Raw genomic sequence first — 23,939 nt, 5'->3', positions numbered from 1 at the left:
ATTAATTAATTTGAAATCATTTTCTTTTTTTAAATCATCTTAAATGTTCTTAATTTTGTTTTTATTGTTGTGATTATTTAAAATTTTTATGATTTTTATGCTATTGAGATTTTAATTCCTTTTTATGTACAGTAGGGCTGCAACTAACGACTATTTTAATAGTCGACTAGTCACCGACTATTGAAACGATTAGTCGACTAATCGGATAATTATTCAATTTTTCTCAAATTTAGCATGAGATTGCTTTATGTGGAAAATTATAGTAAGCACAAGAAAGAAGGGGGTACTTCAATAAAAAATTCATATTTTGCTGCTGATAGGCCAATTCATACTAAAAGTAAATAAAAATGCCCTGTCTAAAACCAATTAGGCACAGTGCTCGGTCAGTACAGACATAAATGCATAAATTAAGAAACTCTATAATTTTTTTAATGGACAGGCACATTTGTTTTATAAGAAAAAATAAATTAAAATCAAGTAAACATGTTCTTCCTGTAAACCATCAGCAGCAATAAAACAGTAAACAAAAATGTATATCCAAAACAAAACGTATTGGCTTCCATGTTATTTAAATCTTACCGAGGCCAGCCAAACTCCGTTTGGTTTCATTCAACTGTCCGACGTGCTTTCTCTTTAAATGTTCGTGCATCACAGAGGTGCTGCCGTGATGCGCAAGGACTGCTTTACAAACCATGCAGGTAATATTTTAATTCGCCGTAGCAGGCTAAAATGCTCCCAAACTTTACTCCTGTTTCATACATACTCAGACTGCAGTGCGTCTACAGTCCGTGTGCGTTACGTATGCGGTGCAGAAGAAGCACAGACTCGTTTTGCTTTCACACAGAACGCGTTTGCAGTCCGTACATTGTGAACGTTCTAATCCGTTAACATGTGGAAAAAAAACCGCACTCTGCAGACGGAGTATGTGTGAAACGGGCGTGTTTTAGTACGCGCAGCTGCTGCGTTGGACGCCGCCATTTCTGTATGTTATCGCTCAGCGTAGAAGCTGCGTATGTGCGACTCTCGGCAGAAAGATGCCTCACTCGGTTGTCTGGCGACAACATCGACAATGAAATTCATTGTCGACTATTTCTATTATCGATTTTTGTCGACAACGTCGACGAATCGTTGCAGCCCTAATGTACAGCACTTTGAATTACCATTGTGTATGAAATGTGCTATATAAATAAACTTGCCATGCCTTACAATATTAAAAATTTTAATAAACCATTTAATAAAAAGCTAGATGAACAGATTATATTGTGTAACACAATATAAAAAGTAAAATGAACCATTAAAAACTATGTATAGTTAGTCACTAACATAAATGTAATAAAAAAGAATTGTCAGTAACATAATATTTAAAATTAAAATAAACCATTTATTTGAAAATTGTCAATGACATTTAAAATAAAAAATAAATAAATCATGTATTTAAAAATAATTAAAAAGCATATATAGGCAGTCAATTTCCTGTTCAACACAAATACATTTTAAATTTAAAAATAAAGAAACTGCATAAAGCTATAAATATAAAAATTACATAGTCTCCATTTTTTGTCAACAATATAATATTCGAAAAGTAAATAAACCATGAATTTAAAAATAAACAAATACATTTATTTCATTTAAATAAATTGTAAATGTATTTTAAAATATATTAAACATACTGTATATTAGGTAGTCAATTTGTTTGTCAACATGTTAATTTAATAAACCATTAAAAAAAACTATGTAAAGCTAGTGGTCAACAAAAAAAGCATTAACTAAATGAAAATAAATAAACTGCATATTTTAAATAGAGTAACAGTGGATTTTGGTTAATCAAGATTTAATTAGCATTTAATAAGAAAAAAGAAAAATGAGGATGCACTAATAAGAAATTACAATCTGATTGATCCACTTGAGTTTATTTAAAGCCATTAAAATTTTTAGGAACAAAATCTTCCAAGCAGTTTTTAATCAGAGCTCCCAGACGTCTCTGACCAATTATTTTCAATGACTTTCACAGTCATTTTTAACTCACATAATATTTACACTGAAAAAAAATGTATTTATTTATTTTTCTCGCTGGATGTTCAGTTGCCTAATTAAAATGAGCTAACAATTGATGATCATTTTATTGAACTTAATTTGATTGCACTCAATGCACTTACATTTGCAAAACCAACTCTACCTAATCCATTTAAGTCAGGACTGCATGAATCATTTTTGTCGCCATTAAGCAAAATCACACAGGGGGGATTTGTAGTTATATTAATAAAAGTTGAACAATAGCGTCCGCCGATTTATTCTTATATAGTTTGGATGAATGCTCACATGGCACACTGATATACAATAGTGAACTCTGGCGCTCATAAAAGAGATCTAACCTAGTTTATAAGTAGCAGGAAGCTCCTTTTATAAATCATGTCCTTATCGGGCGCCTCGTTTCCCTTGAGCTCCACATGAGGCACCTGTGTGACCTGATTACTCTGCGGTGTCTGGGATATAGAGAATAAAGTCCAGCGCCTCCTGAGACTCACATTATAATGCGTTTATATTCATGAATAAAACATGGCCGTTTTAATGCGCACTCCTGAAATAACACTTCATTCTGCCCTTGATCCTGTGCTTAAACTCTCTGTAACCAAATGTTTAATTGATGCAGGACACATTCCCTTTTGTCCCTCCTGGAATAACATTTATCATAGTTAGAAATCAATGACAGATCTAATTCTACATAAACAACTACAATCGCGGTGTTTAAGGCCCAAACTAAGTTCAGAACAACCTGGGTCTGCTGAGAAAAGGTTAATGCTAACACAAATACTGCTCTAAAATCAGCAATGATTGATGCATGTTCATGACAAGTGCATGCCATTTAATGTTTTTAAAGGTGGCTTAAATACTTCCTTTATTTTTCACTTTTAAACCTGTCATGAAACTGAAGTTGCAACCAACTTTACTACTGTATTGAGATATTTCCATGTGAAACAGCTATGTAAACCAAAGATCATGATGTCTAAAAGATATATTACATTTTACTTTAAGAGCAGTGATGTAAAAAAAAACATGGTCAATGCTGATTTCATACTGACTGGAGCATCAAAGATCTTGTTCTAAATGCTTGTAAGTTGTGCTCAATGTTTGTTGTGCTTCCTGTTGAAGTTGCAAAATTACACAGACAAACATTCAAGATAACCATTACGCAACCAACTAATTATGAAAAAAAATGAGCATAGCATTATATTTACTCCTGTTGCATTTGTATTTGTATTGAGGTTAAAAATTTTGGGGTCAGTAGTGTTTTTTTTCCCCCAAACAATTTGCATGCATTGAATTGATTAAAAGTGTATCAATATCAATATCGATATCGGTATAACTATTTAATGGTGGATCCAGTACAAAACCGAGATCCGATTATAGTAAAATACTTAAATATCAGTAAAACTATTTATCGTGGCTCCAGTATTACAAAACCAATATCTGATCATGGAAATATACATAAATTTAAGAAAATGATCAGTAAAACCATTTATCGGTGGATTCAGTATTACAAAACCGATATCTGATTATGAATTTTTTTAAAATTATTGGTAACAATATCAGTATTATCAATTATTGATGGATCCATTATTACAAAATTGATAGCAAATTATGGAAATGGGCTTAAATATCAGAAAAATATTGATCAAAGCATTTATCGGTGGATCTAATATTACAATATCGATATTCGATTATGGAAAAAAATGCTGAAATAATGGGAAAATATTGGTAAAACCATTTATCGATGGATTCAGAAGTACTAAATCGATACCAGATTATGGAAAAAGGCTTAAATATAAGAAAAATATCAGCAAAACTATTTATCAGTGGATACAGTATTACAAAACCAAAAATGCTTAAACATGAAAACAAATATTGGTAAAACATTAAAAAAAAAAAAACATTTATTATTGGACCCAGTATTACAAAACTGATATCTGATTATAGAAAAATGATTGAATATATGGAAAAATATTGGTGTAAAACAATTTATCGCTGGATCCAGTATAATTTTTTTTTATAAATATATATAAAAAAATAAAAATATTGGTAAAACCATTTATTGGTGGATTCAGAAGCACTAAATCGATACCAGATTATGGAAAAAGGCTTAAATATAAGAAAAATATCAGCAAAACTATTTATCAGTGGATACAGTATTACAAAACCAAAAATGCTTAAACATGAAAACAAATATTGGTAAAACATAAAAAAAAAAAAACATTTATTATTGGACCCAGTATTACAAAACTGATATCTGATTATAAAAAAAATGATTGAATATATGGAAAAATATTGGTGTAAAACAATTTATCGCTGGATCCAGTATAATTTTTTTTTATAAATATATATAAAAAAATAAAAATATTGGTAAAACCATTTATTGGTGGATCCAGTATTGCAAAACCGATATCTGATTATAGAAAAATGCTTCAATATCAGGAAAATATTGGTAAAACCATGTATCAGATTATGGAAAAATGCTTATATAAATATAAATATAAATATAAATATAAATATAAATATAAATATAAATATAAATATAAATATATATATATCATTAAAACCATTTATTGGTGGATCCAGTATTACAAAATCAGATTATAGGAAAATGTTTAAATATCAGAAAAGTAGCTGTAAAAACATTCATTGGTGGGACCATTGTTACAAAATCAATCTGATTTTAAAAAAATACTTGAATATCAGTAAAAATGTCGGTAAAACCATTTATCACTGGTTCCAGTATTACAAAATCAATTCCATTATCACAGAAAAATGCTTAAATATCAAAATCATTATCAGTGTTATTAATCATTGGTGGATCTATTATTACAAAATCGACATCAGTTTATTTACCAGTGGATCCAATAATACAAAACCGATATTGATAAAAATATCAATAAAACCGATTATCTCAGTCATTTTCTGTCCTTTTGAAAACAGACAAAAAAAAATAATCGTACCAACTCCAAACTATTGAATGACAGAACACCATTTACTGAAAAATAAATATTTTACAACAGTATAAAATGTCTTTGTCACTTTCGATCAACTTTATGCATCCTATCAGAAAAAAAAGTATTAATAAATTAAAAAAAAAAATAATAATAATAATTTTGCATGGACTGATTATAATGGGTACATTTTCAAGAATTTGACCTCATGGCATCAAAACATCAAAATAACATAAATGTTAAGTATTTTTAAATTTACTCATAATGTGTGTGTGTTTAATTATAGATATAATAAAGTGTGAATCATACCTGGGCACCCAGATGGTGCTGTTGACAGGAATGATGTTCAAGGCCTTCAGCTGCGCTGGTGTGTGGCTTTGAGCCGCTAGCTCTGGATCGGTTGCGCTCCTAGATGGAAATGATTCAGGTGAAAGCTGCTCGTCCATCAGTCTGTCCATCTCCTCAAAGTCTGTAGATAAAGGCATGCTGCTGGAGCTGGTCAGAGAGCTGAGGGCTCCCGAACTGGAGCGCTCGACGTGAGGAAAATCGCCGATCTGATCCAGCTGCTCCGAGCTGAAGCCAGAGGACGTCATGGAGCAGTAATCCAGCGAGTCCTGCTGGCACAAGATCTGCGTTCCTGCGTCCTCGCTGTGCGTCACCGTTACCTTCAGCGGGTCCAGGTCGGCCGGAAGAGACTCTTCATCCACGTCGGCATCAGGGGACACGGGTGTCATGACGCCGCCCGGCCTTTCCACAACAAAAACGTCCCGCAGTGGGTTTGCGTCGCTGCAATTGTATGTAGCGCAGATCTGGTAGCTGGCGGCATGATACATGAGGAGCGTGTTGGTGTGATCGTCCAGACACCAGACGGCCTCGTCGCCCCAGCAGCTGGCGGACGAGACCATGGACACCACACTGGATGGAGGAAGATATGGGTCGAGGCGGCAGATGGGCTGAAGCGCGAGGCTGTCGATGACGAGCACGCCGGGCCCGTTGGTGTACCACACCTCTGATCCGGTGCACACCGGGACGATGCTGCGCACGGGGTACGGACGCTGACGAGGGTCCGAGTCTTCCATGTTGAGTAGATGCTTGTTGATGGTGTGCGAGCAGATGTACGTCTCGCCTTCTACGGGAATGTCGTCTATCAGAGAATAAACCGCCACGAGACCGTCAGACATGCCAGCAAACACCTGCGGGAGAGACTGAAACACAAAAGACATAATGTGAATAAACTTTTAATATTATTGTATATTATATTATTCTACATTTACTATGCTACAGTACAATAACACTTATATTAATATAATACATTTTTTATAAATATTTGTATATATAAATACATAAAGTTTTCACTTACAACGATACTTACATTAATATAGCTATTTATTAATATAATATTTTTACAAATATGTGACCCTGGACCACAAAACCAGTCTTAAGTCGCTGGGGTATGTTTGTAGCAATAGCCAAAAATACATTCTATGGGTCAAAATTATTGATTTGTCTTTTATGCCAAAAATCATTAGGATATTAAGTAAACATCATGTTCCATGAAGATTTTTTGTAAAATTCCTACTGTAAATGTATCAAAATGTAATTTTTGTTTTGTAATATGCATTGTTAAGAACCTAATTTGGACAACTTTAAAGGTGATTTTCTCAGTATTTTGATTTTTTTGCACCCTCAGATTCCAGATTTTCAAATAGATGTATCTCGGCCAAATATTGTCCTATCATAACAAACCATACATCAATAGAAAGCTTATTTATTGAGCTTTCATATTATATATACACATCTCAGTTTTGTAAAATTTAACCTTATGACTGGTTTTGTGGTCCAGGGTCACATATTTAGTATAATATATTAATTCATGCTTAATACAATGACATACAATGAGATATTTATACAATAATTTATTAATATAGTACTTTGTAATTATAATGTTTATTTGGCAATATTTACTTCAATATTGTTTATTTGCAAATAAAGTTTGTAAATCTATATATCAATATAGGACTATAATATAATACAATAATATATTTTTTTAAATAGTACAATATTATCACTTAATATAATTAATATCTTTTAAATTATTATTAATTTATTTAATAATAATTATTTAAGTTTGCATTTATATCAATATAAAATTTTACCATAATATATATATTTTTTACTACAATATTCTTTACTCATATAAATAGAATTATGAATATATATTAATGTAATATAATACATTATAAACTATTATAATTTTGCATATCTACTTTTTTATTAAATCTAATACTTTAATATATAAGTTTACTTATTTACTTCAATATTGATATATTTGTAAATAAAGTTTGTGGTTATATCAGTGATATTGTACCATAATACAATACATTTTAAATGCTATATTAATTTATTACTCACATTAATACAATTAATATATTTTTAAAATATATATTTGTGTAACAGAATACATTACTATTTTACGATTTTGTTAACTTAATACCATATCTACTTACATTAATATGATTATTTATTAATTTAATACTTTGTTGACTTATGTTTACTTGATAGTAAACACCTGCTGTGCTATTATATAATATAATATTATATTATATTTATCTCCTACTACAATAATACTTAGATTAATATAATATTTATTAATATAATACTTTTTAATAAATATTTGCATATATAATATAATTATATAATCACAGTTCGCATTTAATCACTCTTATTTTTATAAAAATATACTATTATAACATGTTATGATTTTTTGCATAATGTAATAATTACATTAATGCAATACTTTGTTGACTTGACTGGATATTTACTTCAGTATTGTTTATTTGTACATAAAGTTTGTAAATCTATATTTATATCAATACAATATATTTTAAATACTACATCATTTTTTTACTTAATTAAAACAAGTATTTTTTTTAATAAGAACACACTAGTGTAAAAACACATTATATACTATTATATTATGATTTTTTTATGCAATACAATATCTACTTATTTATTAATAATATAATTATTTATTAATATAATATAATGTTCATTTATGTTTATTTAATATGACATGATGTTGACTTTAATGGTATTTGTAAGTACTTTATAATATATAATACATTTTTAATTAATGCTATGTTAATTTTTACTTAATACAGTATTTGCTTTTTAAATATAATTATTAAGAAATTACATTTTTATAATATAATATAATAGAGGAGTATCAAAGCACTCCTCCATCAGCCAAAAACATACTTTTCCATCATGTCAAGATCACAAGAAATCAAGCGGTCAAAAATAATAAAGCATACATTTGAAAAATTCCATTTGGTGCCGCTACGAACTCCAAATGTTGCATATTTCAACACAAGATTTCTAAGAGCTTCAGTTCCATACTGACAACAAATGTACATATGGATGAACTCAACTAGATTTTTTTTTTGTCCCACACATTTTTTTTTTTTTTAATGTTGCCTTTTGGTTCAAATTTGCAATAAAGCAAAATCAGAAGACAGACGTTATTTCTGCAATTCCATTTGATGCCACTAGTCAACGACTTATTCTGTAAGAAAAATTTTGCTTAATAATTTAAATATACAAAAACATGAATGCCTCATCTCCTCATGCAATTCATTCATAATCCATCCTGATGCATTCAACTTGGACCTGGAAGTCTGCGAATCTTCACAAATGCACACAGTCATACTAAAACCAAACATCCTGTTAAACCATATGCAACATTTTTAGTCCGCCTTCACATGCATTTTTGTCCAAGAGCCATATCTAAAAACGTTTCCTCCCTAAAACCGTCCTGACAGCCCCAAACCAGCTGCGCGCTCCTTCCCTGATCTCCACAACTGCGTTTGACATCCAGCTTGTCAGTGACCCGCAGCGGACGGACAGCGGGAACCGAGGGCACTTCAAAAGGAGCGAGGATTGTATAAGAGTGTGTTTGGAGAAACAACGAGGACTGAATCTGTCATTGGGACATCCGCTGAAAACAGGGAGATCAGGAACACCTGGACCACAGCGACTTCAAACGCCAGAGCAACTGGAGAGGGGGATGAGAAAACCCTGCCCACTTACCTAAAATATCAAGCCTGCTGTTCTTACCTAGCCAACAATTTGGTGTGATTTGCTGGTTTTAGAGGGTTTTTTGTGTAAATACGTAAAGGAATAGTTTAACACTCAAAAATGACATATGTGGCCCTGGAGCACAAAACCAGTCTTAAGTCGCTGGGGTATATTTGTAGCAATAGCCAAAAATACTTTGTATGGATAAAAAATAATTGATTTTTCTTTTATGCCAAAAATCATTAGGAAATTAAGTAAAGATCATGTTCCATGAAGATTTTTTGTAAAATTCATAGTATAAATATATCAAAATGTAATTTTTGATTAGTAATATGCATTGTTAAGAACTTCATTTGGACAACTTTAAAGGTGATTTTCTCAGTGTTTTGATTTTTTTTGCACCCTCAGATTCCAGATTTGCAAATAGTTGTATCTCGGCCAAATATTGCCCTATCCTAACAAACCATACACCAATAGAAAGCTTATTTATTGGACTTTCATATGATGCATACATCTCAGTTTGGTCAATTTTAACCTTGTGACTGGTTTTGTGGTCCAGGGTCACATATTGCTGAAATTTTACACACCCTCAGGCCATCAAATTTGGAGAAATGTAGCATCACTTGCTCACGAAAAGATCTTCTGCAGTGAATGGGTGCCGTCAGAATGACAAACAGCTGATAAAAAATTAAGCTGGCTTGAGAAAACCAATTTACAGAAATCCGACTTAAACTTAGTTATTATTCTTCTGAGGTTAAAATTTCTGACTCTTAACTCCTAGAGTTTTTTTAATCATATAAATCATTTAAACTCATTCAAACTAACTTGATAATCATGTTAACATCATGCTAGTAATATGCTAATCATTATAGAGTCATGCTAGCAACTTGTTAATTATCTTAAAAACATGCTAGCATCATGCTGGTAACATGCTAATCATGCTAGAATCATGCAATCAACATGCTAGTAACTTGTTAACCGTGATAACTACATGCTAACAACATGCTAGTAACATGATATGTATGTATCTATCTCTCTGACACTGTATTGCCTTGAAAACATTAAAGCTTTAAGCTTCAAAACTACTTTAAATTGAAATCTATTTCAGACTAAAAACCGTCAAACGTTTAGAACTTAAAATCTTTTACAACTTTTTCAAACTTTCTGATCAGGCTATTTCAAGCCAACGTTAAACTTTTTTTTAATCTAGTTTACCTTTAAAATGTAAAAAAAAAAAAAATTCAATATTGCAATAAATATCTTATTGTGGACTTCATATCGAGATGTTATCACATCATGAGATTTTGATATTGTTACATCCCTAGTCTCAAACAAATATGTTGATGGATTTTGATGTGAGAGAACAACAGGAGATGGGCCTGGACTGGAGTCAAAATGCTATAATGATGGATTCATGTTTTTATCAGCTCTCATTCTGACGGCACCCATTCACTGCAGAGGATTTACTGGTGAGCAAATTATGTACTGCTGAATTCCTCCAAATCTGTTCCCATTTAGAAAGGCCTGAGAGGAGTGTTGTGAAGGTTACTTTGGAAATGTAATAGGTTACAGATTACAAGTTACCCTATTTAAGATGTAATTAGTAGTGTAACCATTTCAATTAAACTAATGTAACTGATTACATTTGATTACTTTTCTAAATGTCTAACGAATGTTTTCAACTGTTAAACATTTTGAAACATTTAAAGCAGGCAGGGTTAACCTTACAGTAGTACTTAACAATGATTACCACCAGACTTTCAAAATCCTTCATCCCTTGAATTATGATTATAATAATTCAAATTACTTTGAGATAGTCCTGAGGTTAAATACAGATTTAAAATCATACGATTTAGTTTAACAGCTATGATACTGCTTTTGAAATCATCTAACAATGCTTTGGAAAAAAAACAGTTAAAGCATATACATCCTCATATACAGTGCCTTGCAAAAGTATTCATACCCCTTAATTTTTTCACATTTTGTTTTGTTGCTGCTTTATGTTAAACTTCTTTAAATTACTTTTTTCCCACATCAATCTACATCTCTTAATCCATAATGACAAAGCACAAAACAGGTTTGAAACAACTTTGCAAATTTATTAGAAAGAAAAAACTGAAAAGATCCCATTGCATAAGTATTCATACCCTTTTCTGGGACACTAGAAATTTAGCTCAGGTACGGTGTACATTTTAGGACATCCTCAGACCTCAGCCATACAACGAAAAGGTGTCATGCCTCAGACTAAAAGGTGTCAGTCACAGGACAAAACGGCAGCGTGCCTCAGACTGAAAGGCTTCAGGTCTCAGGAAAAACGACATCAGGTGTCAGGTCTTGTACAATTAGACATCGGATGAAACGGACTCAGATTAAAAGGCATCAGACAAAAAGACATCAGACGAAACGGACTCAGAATAAAAGGCATCAAACAAAAATACATCAGACGAAACAGACTCAGATTAAAAGGCATCAAACAAAAACACGGACAAAGTTAACCTTATAAAAATTTACCGTGGTTTTACTATAGTGAAAGTATATACACTTTTTTTTATGTATTGATTATCATTTGTATAACCACAGTTTTATTTGAAGTTAAACCATGGGTGTTTTTCGTAAGGGTTACTAGTACTATCTGGCAACATGCAATATTATACACGTTTTAAACATACACTGTACAATTGAATTAGTTTACCATTTAATGAAACAATGAAATAGTTCTTCTTGCTTTCTTAAATAGTGTTTAGATAATTGTTTAATTCTTAAAAAAAAAGAAACTTCGGTTTGTTAAAATTTACAAAGAAAAAAAATACGTTTATAACAAAACAACCATTGCTTTTAGTGGAGTCAGAATCACAATGTCCTGAAATAATGCATTTGAAAGTAATGGATACATCTTGCTGGATATTATTATTCAAACAACATTTTCACAGAATTGTTCAGCATAGAGAAAAGTCCAGAAAAAAATGACGTTCCACACCATTTTGCTTGTTCCTAACCGTGTGCGTGTTGTCCTGATGTTTCACCTGATGACTTTTTGTCTGATGCCTTTTAATCTGAGTCTGTTTCGTCTGATGACTTTTAATCTGATGCCTTTTAATCCGAGTCGTTTCGTCTGATGTCTTTTTGTCTGATGCCTTTTAATCTGAGTCCGTTTCGTCTGATGACTTTTAATCTGATGCCTTTTAATCTGAGTCTGTTTCGTCTGATGACTTTTAATCTGATGCCTTTTAATCTGAGTCTGTTTCGTCTGATGACTTTTAATCTGATGCCTTTTAATCCGAGTCCGTTTCGTCTGATGTCTTTTTGTCTGATGCCTTTTAATCTGAGTCTGTTTCGTCTGATGACTTTTAATCTGATGCCTTTTAATCTGAGTCTGTTTCGTCTGATGACTTTTAATCTGATGCCTTTTAATCCGAGTCCGTTTCGTCTGATGTCTTTTTGTCTGATGCCTTTTAATCTGAGTCTGTTTTGTCTGATGACTTTTAATCTGATGCCTTTTAATCTGAGTCTGTTTCGTCTGATGTCTTTTTGTCTGATGCCTTTTAATCTGAGTCTGTTTCGTCTGATGACTTTTAATCTGATGCCTTTTAATCTGAGTCCGTTTCGTCTGATGTCTTTTTGTCTGATGCCTTTTAATCTGAGTCTGTTTCGTCTGATGACTTTTAATCTGATGCCTTTTAATCCGAGTCGTTTCGTCTGATGTCTTTTTGTCTGATGCCTTTTAATCTGAGTCCGTTTCGTCTGATGACTTTTAATCTGATGCCTTTTAATCTGAGTCTGTTTTGTCTGATGACTTTTAATCTGATGCCTTTTAATCCGAGTCCTTTTCGTCTGATGACTTTTAATCTGATGCCTTTTAATCTGAGTCTGTTTCGTCTGATGACTTTTAATCTGATGCCTTTTAATCTGAGTCCGTTTCGTCTGATGTCTTTTTGTCTGATGCCTTTTAATCTGAGTCTGTTTCGTCTGATGACTTTTAATCTTATGCCTTTTAATCTGAGTCTGTTTCGTCTGATGTCTTTTTGTCTGATGCCTTTTAATCCGAGTCGTTTCGTCTGATGTCTTTTTGTCTGATGCCTTTTAATCTGAGTCCGTTTCGTCTGATGACTTTTAATCTGATGCCTTTTAATCTGAGTCTGTTTCGTCTGATGACTTTTAATCTGATGCCTTTTAATCTGAGTCTGTTTCGTCTGATGACTTTTAATCTGATGCCTTTTAATCTGAGTCTGTTTCGTCTGATGACTTTTAATCTGATGCCTTTTAATCTGAGTCTGTTTCGTCTGATGACTTTTAATCTGATGCCTTTTAATCTGAGTCTGTTTCGTCTGATGTCTTTTTGTCTGATGCCTTTTAATCTGAGTCCGTTTCGTCTGATGACTTTTAATCTGATGCCTTTTAATCTGAGTCTGTTTCGTCTGATGACTTTTAATCTGATGCCTTTTAATCTGAGTCTGTTTCGTCTGATGACTTTTAATCTGATGCCTTTTAATCTGAGTCCGTTTCGTCTGATGACTTTTAATCTGATGCTTTTTAATCTGAGTCTGTTTCGTCTGATGACTTTTAATCTGATGCCTTTTAATCTGAGTCCGTTTCGTCTGATGACTTTTAACCTGATGCCTTTTAATCTGAGTCTGTTTCGTCTGATGTCTTTTTGTCTGATGCCTTTTAATCCGAGTCGTTTCGTCTGATGTCTTTTTGTCTGATGCCTTTTAATCTGAGTCCGTTTCGTCTGATGACTTTTAATCTGATGCCTTTTAATCTGAGTCTGTTTCGTCTGATGACTTTTAATCTGATGCCTTTTAATCTGAGTCTGTTTCGTCTGATGACTTTTAATCTGATGCCTTTTAATCTGAGTCTGTTTCGTCTGATGACTTTTAATCTGATGCCTTTTAATCTGAGTCTGTTTCGTCTGATGACTTTTAATCTGATGCCTTTTAATCTGAGTCCGTTTCGTCTGATGACTTTTAATCTGATGCTTTTTAATCTGAGTCTGTTTCGTCTGATGACTTTTAATCTGATGCCTTTTAATCTGAGTCCGTTTCGTCTGATGACTTTTAACCTGATGCCTTTTAATCTGAGTCTGTTTCGTCTGATGTCTTTTTGTCTGATGCCTTTTAATCTGAGTCTGTTTCGTCTGATGACTTTTAATCTGATGCCTTTTAATCTGAGTCCTTTTCGTCTGATGTCTTTTTGTCTGATGCCTTTTAATCTGAGTCTGTTTCGTCTGATGTCTTTTTGTCTGATGCCTTTTAATCCGAGTCGTTTCGTCTGATGTCTTTTTGTCTGATGCCTTTTAATCTGAGTCTGTTTCGTCTGATGACTTTTTGTCTGATGCCTTTTAATCCGAGTCCGTTTCGTCTGATGTCTTTTTGTCTGATGCCTTTTAATCTGAGTCTGTTTCGTCTGATGTATTTTTGTTTGATGCCTTTTAATCTGAGTCTGTTTCGTCTGATGTCTTTTTGTCTGATGCCTTTTAATCTGAGTCGTTTCGTCTGATGTCTTTTTGTCTGATGCCTTTTAATCCGAGTCGTTTCGTCTGATGTCTTTTTGTCTGATGCCTTTTAATCTGAGTCTGTTTCGTCTGATGTCTTTTTGTCTGATGCCTTTTAATCTGAGTCTGTTTCGTCTGATGACTTTTTGTCTGATGCCTTTTAATCTGAGTCCGTTTCATCCGATGTCTAATTGTACGAGACCTGACACCTGATGTCGTTTTTCCTAAAACCTGAAGGCTTGCAGTCTGAGGTACGATGCCGTTTTGTCCTGTGACTGACGACTTTTAGTCTGAGGCATGACACCTTTTCGTAGTATGGCTGAGGTCTGAGGATGTCCTAAAATGTACACCGTACTCAGGAGCATTCATATTGCTTCTAGATGTTACTACACTTCGAGTGGAGTTAAACTGTGGCAAATTAATTTGAATGAGTATGATTTAGAAAGGCACACACCTCTCAGAAAAGGTCTAACAGCTGAAAATGCATATCAGAGCAAAAACCAAGTCCTGAGGTCAAGATAACTGCCTGTAGAGCTCAGTGACAGACTTGCGTTAAGGCAATGATCTAGAGAAGAGTTCAGAAAAAAATCTGCTGCATTGAAGGTTCACAGAAGCATGTAGCCTCCATTATCCATAATGGAAGACGACTGGAACAACTAGGACTCTAGAAAATGTCTGCCAGCCCCCATCCAAGCTGACAGAGCTTGAGAGGTGAAAAGGTGAGGCAAAGAATGGCAGATAATTGCCAAATGCAGATGTGCAAAGCTTGTCACATCATACCCAAAAAGACTTGAGGCTGTAAAGGTGCTTCAGCTATGTACTGAGTTAAGGGTATGAATACTTATGCAATGTACTTATTTCAGTGTGTTATTTTTAATAAATTTGTAAAATTTGCAAATATGGTTTTTGCTTTGTCATTATTATGGTGTATGGAGTGTAAATTAAAGTGGGAAAAAAACAACAAATTTAAAGCAGTTTAACATAATGCTGCAACAAAACAAAATGTGAAAAAAATGAAGGGGTATGAATACTTTTGCAAGGCACTGTAGATAATTCTTCAATTTGAGGAGATTCCTCAACCTAAACCAACAACCAAACAAACATACAGGAACATGATCAGCATACGCATAGTTAACATGACAAAGACTGCAAGCCGGGGCACTGACCTCTTTCCTGGCGGGCAGTAAAAAGAGACAGGTTACCACAGCCGGACAGGAGAGCAGTTTCTGCGGGTGACTCAAGGGACACATCTCTTTCAGGCTGTAGATAAAGACTTCCTGTTCCTGCAGAAACATCAACAAGGTATCAGGATAACCATCTCCATTCATTTGCTGAGCTCGCTTACAAACAAGGTTGGGAATCGAGAAACACTCCTTATTCAGAAACATTTTTGGGAATCTTCTCACTGGGACCAAAGGAATTTCAGGATGTTCAAAAATGCACGATATTCTTAGCACAGGTGCTACTTAGTAAAGAAGACGGCTGCAATATTAAGTTTTAAATACACTACCATTCTGAAGTTTGGAGTTAGAAAGGTTTTTTCATATATTTTTGAAAGAAAAAAAGGAAAATTGTGAAATATTATTACAATTTAAAATAACTGGTTTCTGTTTTAATACACTGTAAAATCTAATTTATTCCTGTGATGCAAAGCTGCATTTTCAGCTTCATTACTGCAGTCTTCAGTGTCACATGATCCTTCAGAAATCATTCTGATATGCTGATTTGCTGCTCAAGAAAGATTATGCTTAATTTTTTGTTGCAAACAACATATTTTTTGCAGGATTGTTTGAGAAATTATTCTTTGAGCATTTAAAAAAATATTTTGTAATACTATAAATTTTTAACTGACATTTTTATGAATTTAATGCATCCTCGCTGACTAAAAATAATAATTCCTTAAATAAAATAAAACAAAATAAAATAAAAACCCATTAAGCACAATGCATTTTAAATAAAATCTTAACCAAGAGGCATTAGAAACAGTTGGTAAGTTGGTATGTTTTTTTTATATATTTTTTTGAATGAAGTCTCTCATGCTTATCAAGGCTGCATTTATTTGATCAAAAATAAAGGAAAAAAAACTTAAATATTATTACAATTTAAAATAACTGGTTTCTGAGTTAATATACTATAAATTCTAATTTATTTATGTGATGCAAAGCTGCATTTTCAGCATCATTACTGCAGTCTTCAGTGTCACATGATCCTTCAGAAATCATTCTAATATGCTGATTTGCTGCTCAAAAAACATGTCTTAATATTATCAATGTTGAAAACAGTGCTGCTGCTTCATTTTTTGTGGAAAACACAATACTGTTTTTTTCATTCTTTGAGAAATTATTCTTTGAGCATTAAAAAAATATTTTGTAATACTATAAATATTTTACTGGCTTTTTAAAAAAAAAAAAAATTTAATACACCATTGCTGACTAAAAAATAATAATTTCTTTAAATAAAATAAAAAAACTATTAGGCACAATGCCTTTTAATTAAAACCTTAATGGACAGTTTTTGAATTTAGGGCCGAAATTCCTGTGTGAAAATGGTCATTATTTCTATTTATCTAATATTTATCCTAAATATATTTTGCGTTTGGCTCTAAGTTAGAACAAACTCCTTTACTGTGAGAAACAAACGCCCTTGGTGTATATCCATTAGTGCTGTTTCCTTGGTAACGATCCTGCGACTGACAGCTGAACGAACCTCAGTGGCCGTCCACAAGCTGTTCTCCATCTTCATTTGGCAGCTCAGACGTGTTCCTGGGCACGGCATCCGCTTCACCTCCACCTGCCCCTTGGACAAGTTTACCACTGTGTAGTTCCTGTAGGACGCAAACACACACAGAGAAACATCAGTGGGTCTTTGGGACACAGCAGTGATGAAATAAACATTTTGAAGAAGATCTGAGTGATGCTTTTCTCTGGGTTAAACAGTTGAAATAAAATAAAATATAAATACTACATTAAAAACGTAAAGCAAAAATGAAAAAAGCCAGCTTGGCAACTACTGTACATTAAACAAGTTTATGTTGAAGCACTAAAATTACATACTGAAAATAAAAACAAAAACAACTAATACTGAAAATAAATAAATACAATTGTTGAAGCACTAAAATTACAAAATAAAAATGAAAAGTGAACTAAAATAAAAATAAATATATACAAAATAAATAAATAAATATGTACATTTATAAATACAAAATAAATAAAACTGAAATATAAATAAATAGAAGTGTTGAAGCCCTAAAAACAAAACTAAGATAAAAAAATAAAAATCTAAATAATAAATACATACTACAAAATAATTAAAACTGAACTAAAACTAAAATATAAATAAAATTGTTGAAGCACTAAAATTACAAGCTGAAAATAAAAACGAAAACTAAAATAAAATATATAAATAATAAATACATACAAAATAAATAAAACTGAACTAAAGCTAAAATATAAATAAATAAATAAAATTGTTGAAGCACTAAAATTACAAAATAAAAATGAAAAGTGAACTAAAACTAAAATAAAAATAAATATATACAAAATAAATAAATAAATATGTACATTTATAAATACAAAATAAATAAAACTGAAATATAAATAAATAGAATTGTTGAAGCCCTAAAAACAAAACTAAGATAAAAAAATAAAAATCTAAATAATAAATACATACTACAAAATAATTAAAACTGAACTAAAACTAAAATATAAATAAAATTGCTGAAGCACTAAAATTACAAGCTGAAAATAAAAATGAAAACTAAAATAAAATATATAAATAATAAATACATACAAAATAAATAAAACTGAACTAAAGCTAAAATATAAATAAATAAATAAAATTGTTGAAGCACTAAAATTACAAACTGAAAATAAAAACGAAAACTAAAATATAATAAAAAACAAAAATCTAAATAATAAATACAAAATAAAACTGAACTAAAACTAAAATATAAATAAAATTGTTGAAGCACTAGAATTATAAACTAAAAATAAAAATGACAACTGAGCTAAAACTAAAACTGAAATAAAAATAAATAAATATATAAATGCAAACTAAATAAATAAATACATACAAAATAAATAAAACTGAACTAAAACTGAAATATAAATAAATTGTTGAAGCACTAAAATTACAAACTGAAAATAAAACAAAAACTGAACTAATACAAAAATAAATAAATATCTAAATAAATACAAAAAATATAAATAAATACACACATGCAAAATGAAATTGAACTAAAATATAAATAAATACATTCTGAAGCACTAAAATTTCAAACTGAAAATAAAAATAAAAAATGAATTAAAACTGAAATAAAAATGAATTAAATAATTAATTAAATTAAATTAAATTAAATGACAGAAGCACATAAAAATGACCAAAACTTAAACTAAAATATAAAAAAAACAAAAACAAACAAAACATAGACATAACATTGGCCAGTGTATTCTGGGCGGTTGCCAGGTCTTCATACAAGTCTCCGTTTCTCATTTATATTTAGACTTTCAAAGTCCTGGAAATATAACTTTTAAAATGTCTTGATATTTCCAACAGTAACAATGATGCTTGATGCCCCAAATACACACAACACAAGTCTTGTTACTCCCGGCTGTTTTGTTCTTTTGTACGAACACAGTATGTAGTACAAACCCAAATGATTTGAGAGCAGTGTATGATTTATGACGCGTCTTTAATCTAAACATTTATTATACATTATGCCGCTGTGCGGGAGTGCGGCTCTCAGCGGTGTGGGCCGGTTTGTAGGTTTATATATTCTGCTAATTCATTTGCTGAACAGTGATTCATTACTTGATGAGAGGAGTCATTTATCTGACGGTGCGCTGTGACAGCACCCAAATGATTCAATCCGTCACAAACGCTCCCGGACGCTTCTCATCCAAATACCCTAGTAAGTTGTGTATTGTGTTTTCAGTGTTTTCCTTTTTGCTTATGAGGCTGCAATAATCTAATTGGCAACGTCAAACTTGGACAAGTAAAGGCTGCGGTGATAAAGCGGTTCGGGCCGACCTCACGCTAATGTACTTAAAATATCATTTACAGGATATTGCTGGTAGGCCATCCCATGATCAAGGGGGCCATTAGTTCGCAAAACCCACATGGGGCTTTTACTGCCTGCTTTGTGCCAATTATTAGATGTCTTGTTTGCTTCCCTGCTGAAAAGAAAATAACTTCAACCAGCCTAAATTGGTTTGCTGGCCTCCCGGACTGGTTTTTAAGGGATTTAGGCTGGACTTTTCAGCTAACACCAGCTTGGCCAGGTTGGGACAACAGAAACAACTTAGTTTGGTCTCCCAGTCTGGTCCTTTATGGAGTTTTTTTGGGGTGGTTTTTGGCACTTTTTAGCTGATCAGGCCGCTTCACAAAGATGAGAGTCCAAATTAAACCAGCTAAATCCATTATAAACCAGCATTTTTCAGAAGGGTTTCCACTCTTTTTTACCAATTTCCATGACTTTTCCAGTTGTCTGTGATTACAGGATAAGAATTATTTAGAGCAAATATAGGAAAAAAGTGTATATTAAGCCAAATAAATCATAAAAAAGTAAAAAAAAAAAAAAGTAAAGATAATAGAAATGTTGCATTTAAAACCAACTAAAATAAAATGAGCTTAGGTTGGAATACTAAGATTACTTCAAACTGAAAATAAAAATAAAGCAAAATAGAAAAAAATAAAAAATAAAAAATAATATATATATATATATGCAAAAATTAAATGCTAATTCACAATATCAACAAAAACTAATATATAAATATGGCATTAACATATTAATATATGTTTTTGTTAACTAAATAAATATATTTTTTTAAATAAAACTATTTTATAAATAATGCATTTATATTTGTTTTTGTTACCTGAATTTTACATTAAAATAAATAAATGAATAATAAGTAAAGAAAATGCTTGTCAAAGCTGCTTTTAATTGATCAAAAATATTGTAATATATTTTATTGTAATATATTTTTCCAATTTAAATGAACTGTTTTCTATTGAAATGCATACAGTTTTCTATTATAAATATATATTGAACTGGATAATATTTCCTACATAAACACTCACAAAAATGTTTTTAATAAATATTCAATAAAATATAATAAAATATTTAGAGCAGCTAAAATGAACTTTTGTTAACTGAATTTTGAATTAAAAACAAACAAACAAACAAATGAATCAAAAAGAAAATGGCTGCCCTTATTTGATCAAAAACACAGTAAAAACGGAAATAATGTGAACTATATAAAATAACTCTTTTCTATTCCAATATATTTTAAAAATTATTATAAATTACAAATTTCTTTTTGAAAGTTAGGGTCTATGATAAATTATATAGTACATAATAAATTAAATAACACTTTTTTAATGAATTTCTATAATTTGAAAAAGTTTATAAATGAAAAAAAGACATTTTTTTTAATAAAACTATTATATAAATAAGTCATTATTTGTTTTTGAAATAAAATAAGCTTAGGTTGAAATACTAAGATCTTCACTTCAAACTAAGTGAAAAAGAAAAAAATCACATAAAAAAATATATGCAACAATAAAATGCTAATTCACAATATTAACAAAACTATTATATAAATATGGCATTAATATATTTGTTTTCGTTAACTGAATTTTAGATTAAAATAAATAAATAAATAAATGAATAATATACAAAGAAAATGCTCATCAAATCTGGCCTTATTTGATCAAAAAATATTTTTCCAATCAAAAATATTGAGTGCTGTAATCAACCAAAGAAAATCTTGGTCGACTGAAGTCCTGAAACTTTCGACTAAAAATCGACGAAAAATGACGTGGAGAAAAAAAAAACGTACGTTACATTAATTAGATACGTACTGTGCTCATTACTTGGTAGCCTTGTTGTCTGCCTAAATTAATTATAAATAAACATAAAAAACTAATAGGCTATTTGCAGTATATTAAATTGTTTTTGACCTAATTATTTTGCACTGAAATGAGTCTGACACACGAGTCTGTCGTCAGCGGTGCATCACGTGCAACTGCGCAATATCATAGCCTGTGATTTCTGAAAACAGTACTATGTTGTCAACTAGTGATATCACAAGAACTTTTGAGGAATGTGCAATATAATTTAGAAAATTATTTTTGTCATATGTTATAAGTAGGGCCGGGACTTTAACGCGTTAATTTAGATTAATTAATTACACAAAAATAACGCGTTAAAATTTTTTAACGCATTTTAATCGCACTTAGTTTTGCACAGCGGAACGTTTCTCACTGGATGAGATTCGGCGGACCAATTATACTGGAGCACCAACTAGCGTTCAGACAAGCTGCGTCCATCCTAAATAGTATTGTATGTCCCAAATCGTAGTATGTTTAAAAAAGTATTCCAAAGATTCCCGGATGGTCTACTACTTAACGATCAACTGTCTAACGGGTAATATTGCCCACAACACACTGCGCCGTGAACTAGGATTCGATTAGAACTACAAACACGCATAAAAAGTGTTAAAAAACTACAAACATGGAGGATATGCGCGACCAACGGACAGATAGAGAAAGGGGTTTGAGTGATAAATAATCAGTGTGTAACCTGATAAAAAATATTTTTTAAATGTTATCCGCGTTATATTCCATGTGCAGCAACATTTATAATGATAGGTTTGGTCATTAATGTTTAAATGCATAATTAAGCAAACACAAGAGCAGAGTTCTCGGCATGAAAGACTCGTTAAAGAACGTGCCTCTTAATTTCTCTCTAATACGGTAGGAAATTAAATTAAAAGAAATGTAGATAATGTTAACTGTGATGATTGACAAGGCAGTTTAAACAGTGACAGGATTCAGGTAACTAAGCAACAGAGCGTCCGTTAAAGAAGCAGTTATGACAAAGTATGTCCCAAAGCTTGCCTACTATTCTGCTACAAACTCAAAAGTATGTACTTTTTCTTCACAAAAAGAGTACATACTTTTAGTGCATAGTATAAGTAGGCGAATTGGGACGCAGCAAAACAAACCACAGTGAACATGGACAAAAAAGCTGATGGGACCGCTTTGGTTGGCCCTGTGGATGGGAAATTTTGTTACAAAAAACGAATGGATGGAAGCGTCGATAAGAGCATGGTTGTGTGCAAGCTATGCAACAAGGAATTCGCATATCACTGTAGCACATCGAGCCTATTGCTACACTTAATGGCAATATTGCACTGGTCTGTTGGACTTGGTTGAACAAAAATAAACAATATTTTGTTGCTTAAGCTTATGTATTCAGTCATTATTCAATGGTATACTAAAAATCCATATGAAAAAACTTACTTCTTACTGTTCTCAGGTCAAATATTTATATGCGATTAAAATGCGATTAATTAATTACAAAGCCTCTAATTAATTAGATTAAATTTTTTAATCGAGTCCCGGCCCTTGTTATAAGTATAACTGTCAGACACTATCATTTCAGCCGCTCTGCGCAGCTCGCACAGAGCGAGGCTGAACATAAAAGCTCAGCTTCGCGGCTGAGACACGAATAGACTTAAAGCTGGCACTGTATATCCAGGTTCCAAAACTTTTAACAAGTTCTTAAAACCTTGGCCCTTCACAACAGCAATGGGCCTCATATCCAATAAAGTTAACAAATCCTTCCGTGATATTATTTTTCCGTTTGGATGATAAAGGAGGCTTAAAATCCAGCGTGGTCTGGGTTTGTCTGGGGGATTCTACCGTCATTACGGATGTGTGCGCCTGCAGTTATAAAACGATTATTACACTAAAATATTGAAATATGCCAATTCTGATATGTTCATGTAGCCTACTCAAAAACAGACAGGGCAACCTAACGCAGACAAGTTAGCTTACCGCTTTCAGATGATACGTCATGTTTGTCGTCGAGCTGTGGTAGGCAAACTGTTGCTTGCAAACTTTGCATTCAACCTTTTTCCCGTTATTAATTTTAACAAAATGCTGCCACGCTGTCGATTTTTTTGTTGCTGACATGTTAGAATAGGACTGATGTATATCGATATGTGTTCCAAACCGCTGAGTCCACTAGCTTCTTATTAAATAAATAATATTCAGCATCATACCTTCTAAAGCCTACTTATCAGTCTCTCTTCTCCAGTGGGTTGGGCTAATCCAAAAAAAGTGAAAACAATGGGGGTGTTCTGAAAACAGACTGTTCCCTGTGAAACAGGGGTGCTCTGAAAACACCCCCATTAGCAATTAGTGCTTTCCACCTGATGAAATGAGCGCGGCCAAACTGATGAAATGAGCGCGGCAAAAAATCGACCAATCAGAATTTTGGTCGAACCAGACCGTATCAAAGCCTTGCGGACTGCAAAAGCTGATTCCAAATCATCAGTACTTATTTTGTTGGACCTATCTGCAGCTTTTGACACGGTGAATCA

General features: G+C 32.1%; 1 protein-coding gene across 1 annotated transcript in view; it reads right to left on the bottom strand.

The window, feature by feature from the left end:
• lrrk1 (leucine-rich repeat kinase 1) overlaps window positions 1-23,939 on the bottom strand; it is a 107,891-nt gene that overhangs the window by 7,781 nt on the left and 76,171 nt on the right. The window contains exons 15-17 of the mRNA XM_073836722.1: window positions 17,257-17,374; window positions 15,717-15,833; window positions 5,292-6,187 (exon numbers count right to left, since the gene is read on the bottom strand). Of these exons, the coding sequence (XP_073692823.1) occupies window positions 5,292-6,187; window positions 15,717-15,833; window positions 17,257-17,374 (1,131 nt within the window). The remainder of the gene's footprint in view (window positions 1-5,291; window positions 6,188-15,716; window positions 15,834-17,256; window positions 17,375-23,939) is intronic.

Source organism: Garra rufa, chromosome 3, assembly GCF_049309525.1.
Source record: "Garra rufa chromosome 3, GarRuf1.0, whole genome shotgun sequence".
NCBI lineage: Eukaryota > Metazoa > Chordata > Actinopteri > Cypriniformes > Cyprinidae > Garra > Garra rufa.
Note: the sequence above shows the minus strand (reverse complement) of the source record. Positions and strands in the feature narration are given on the sequence as shown.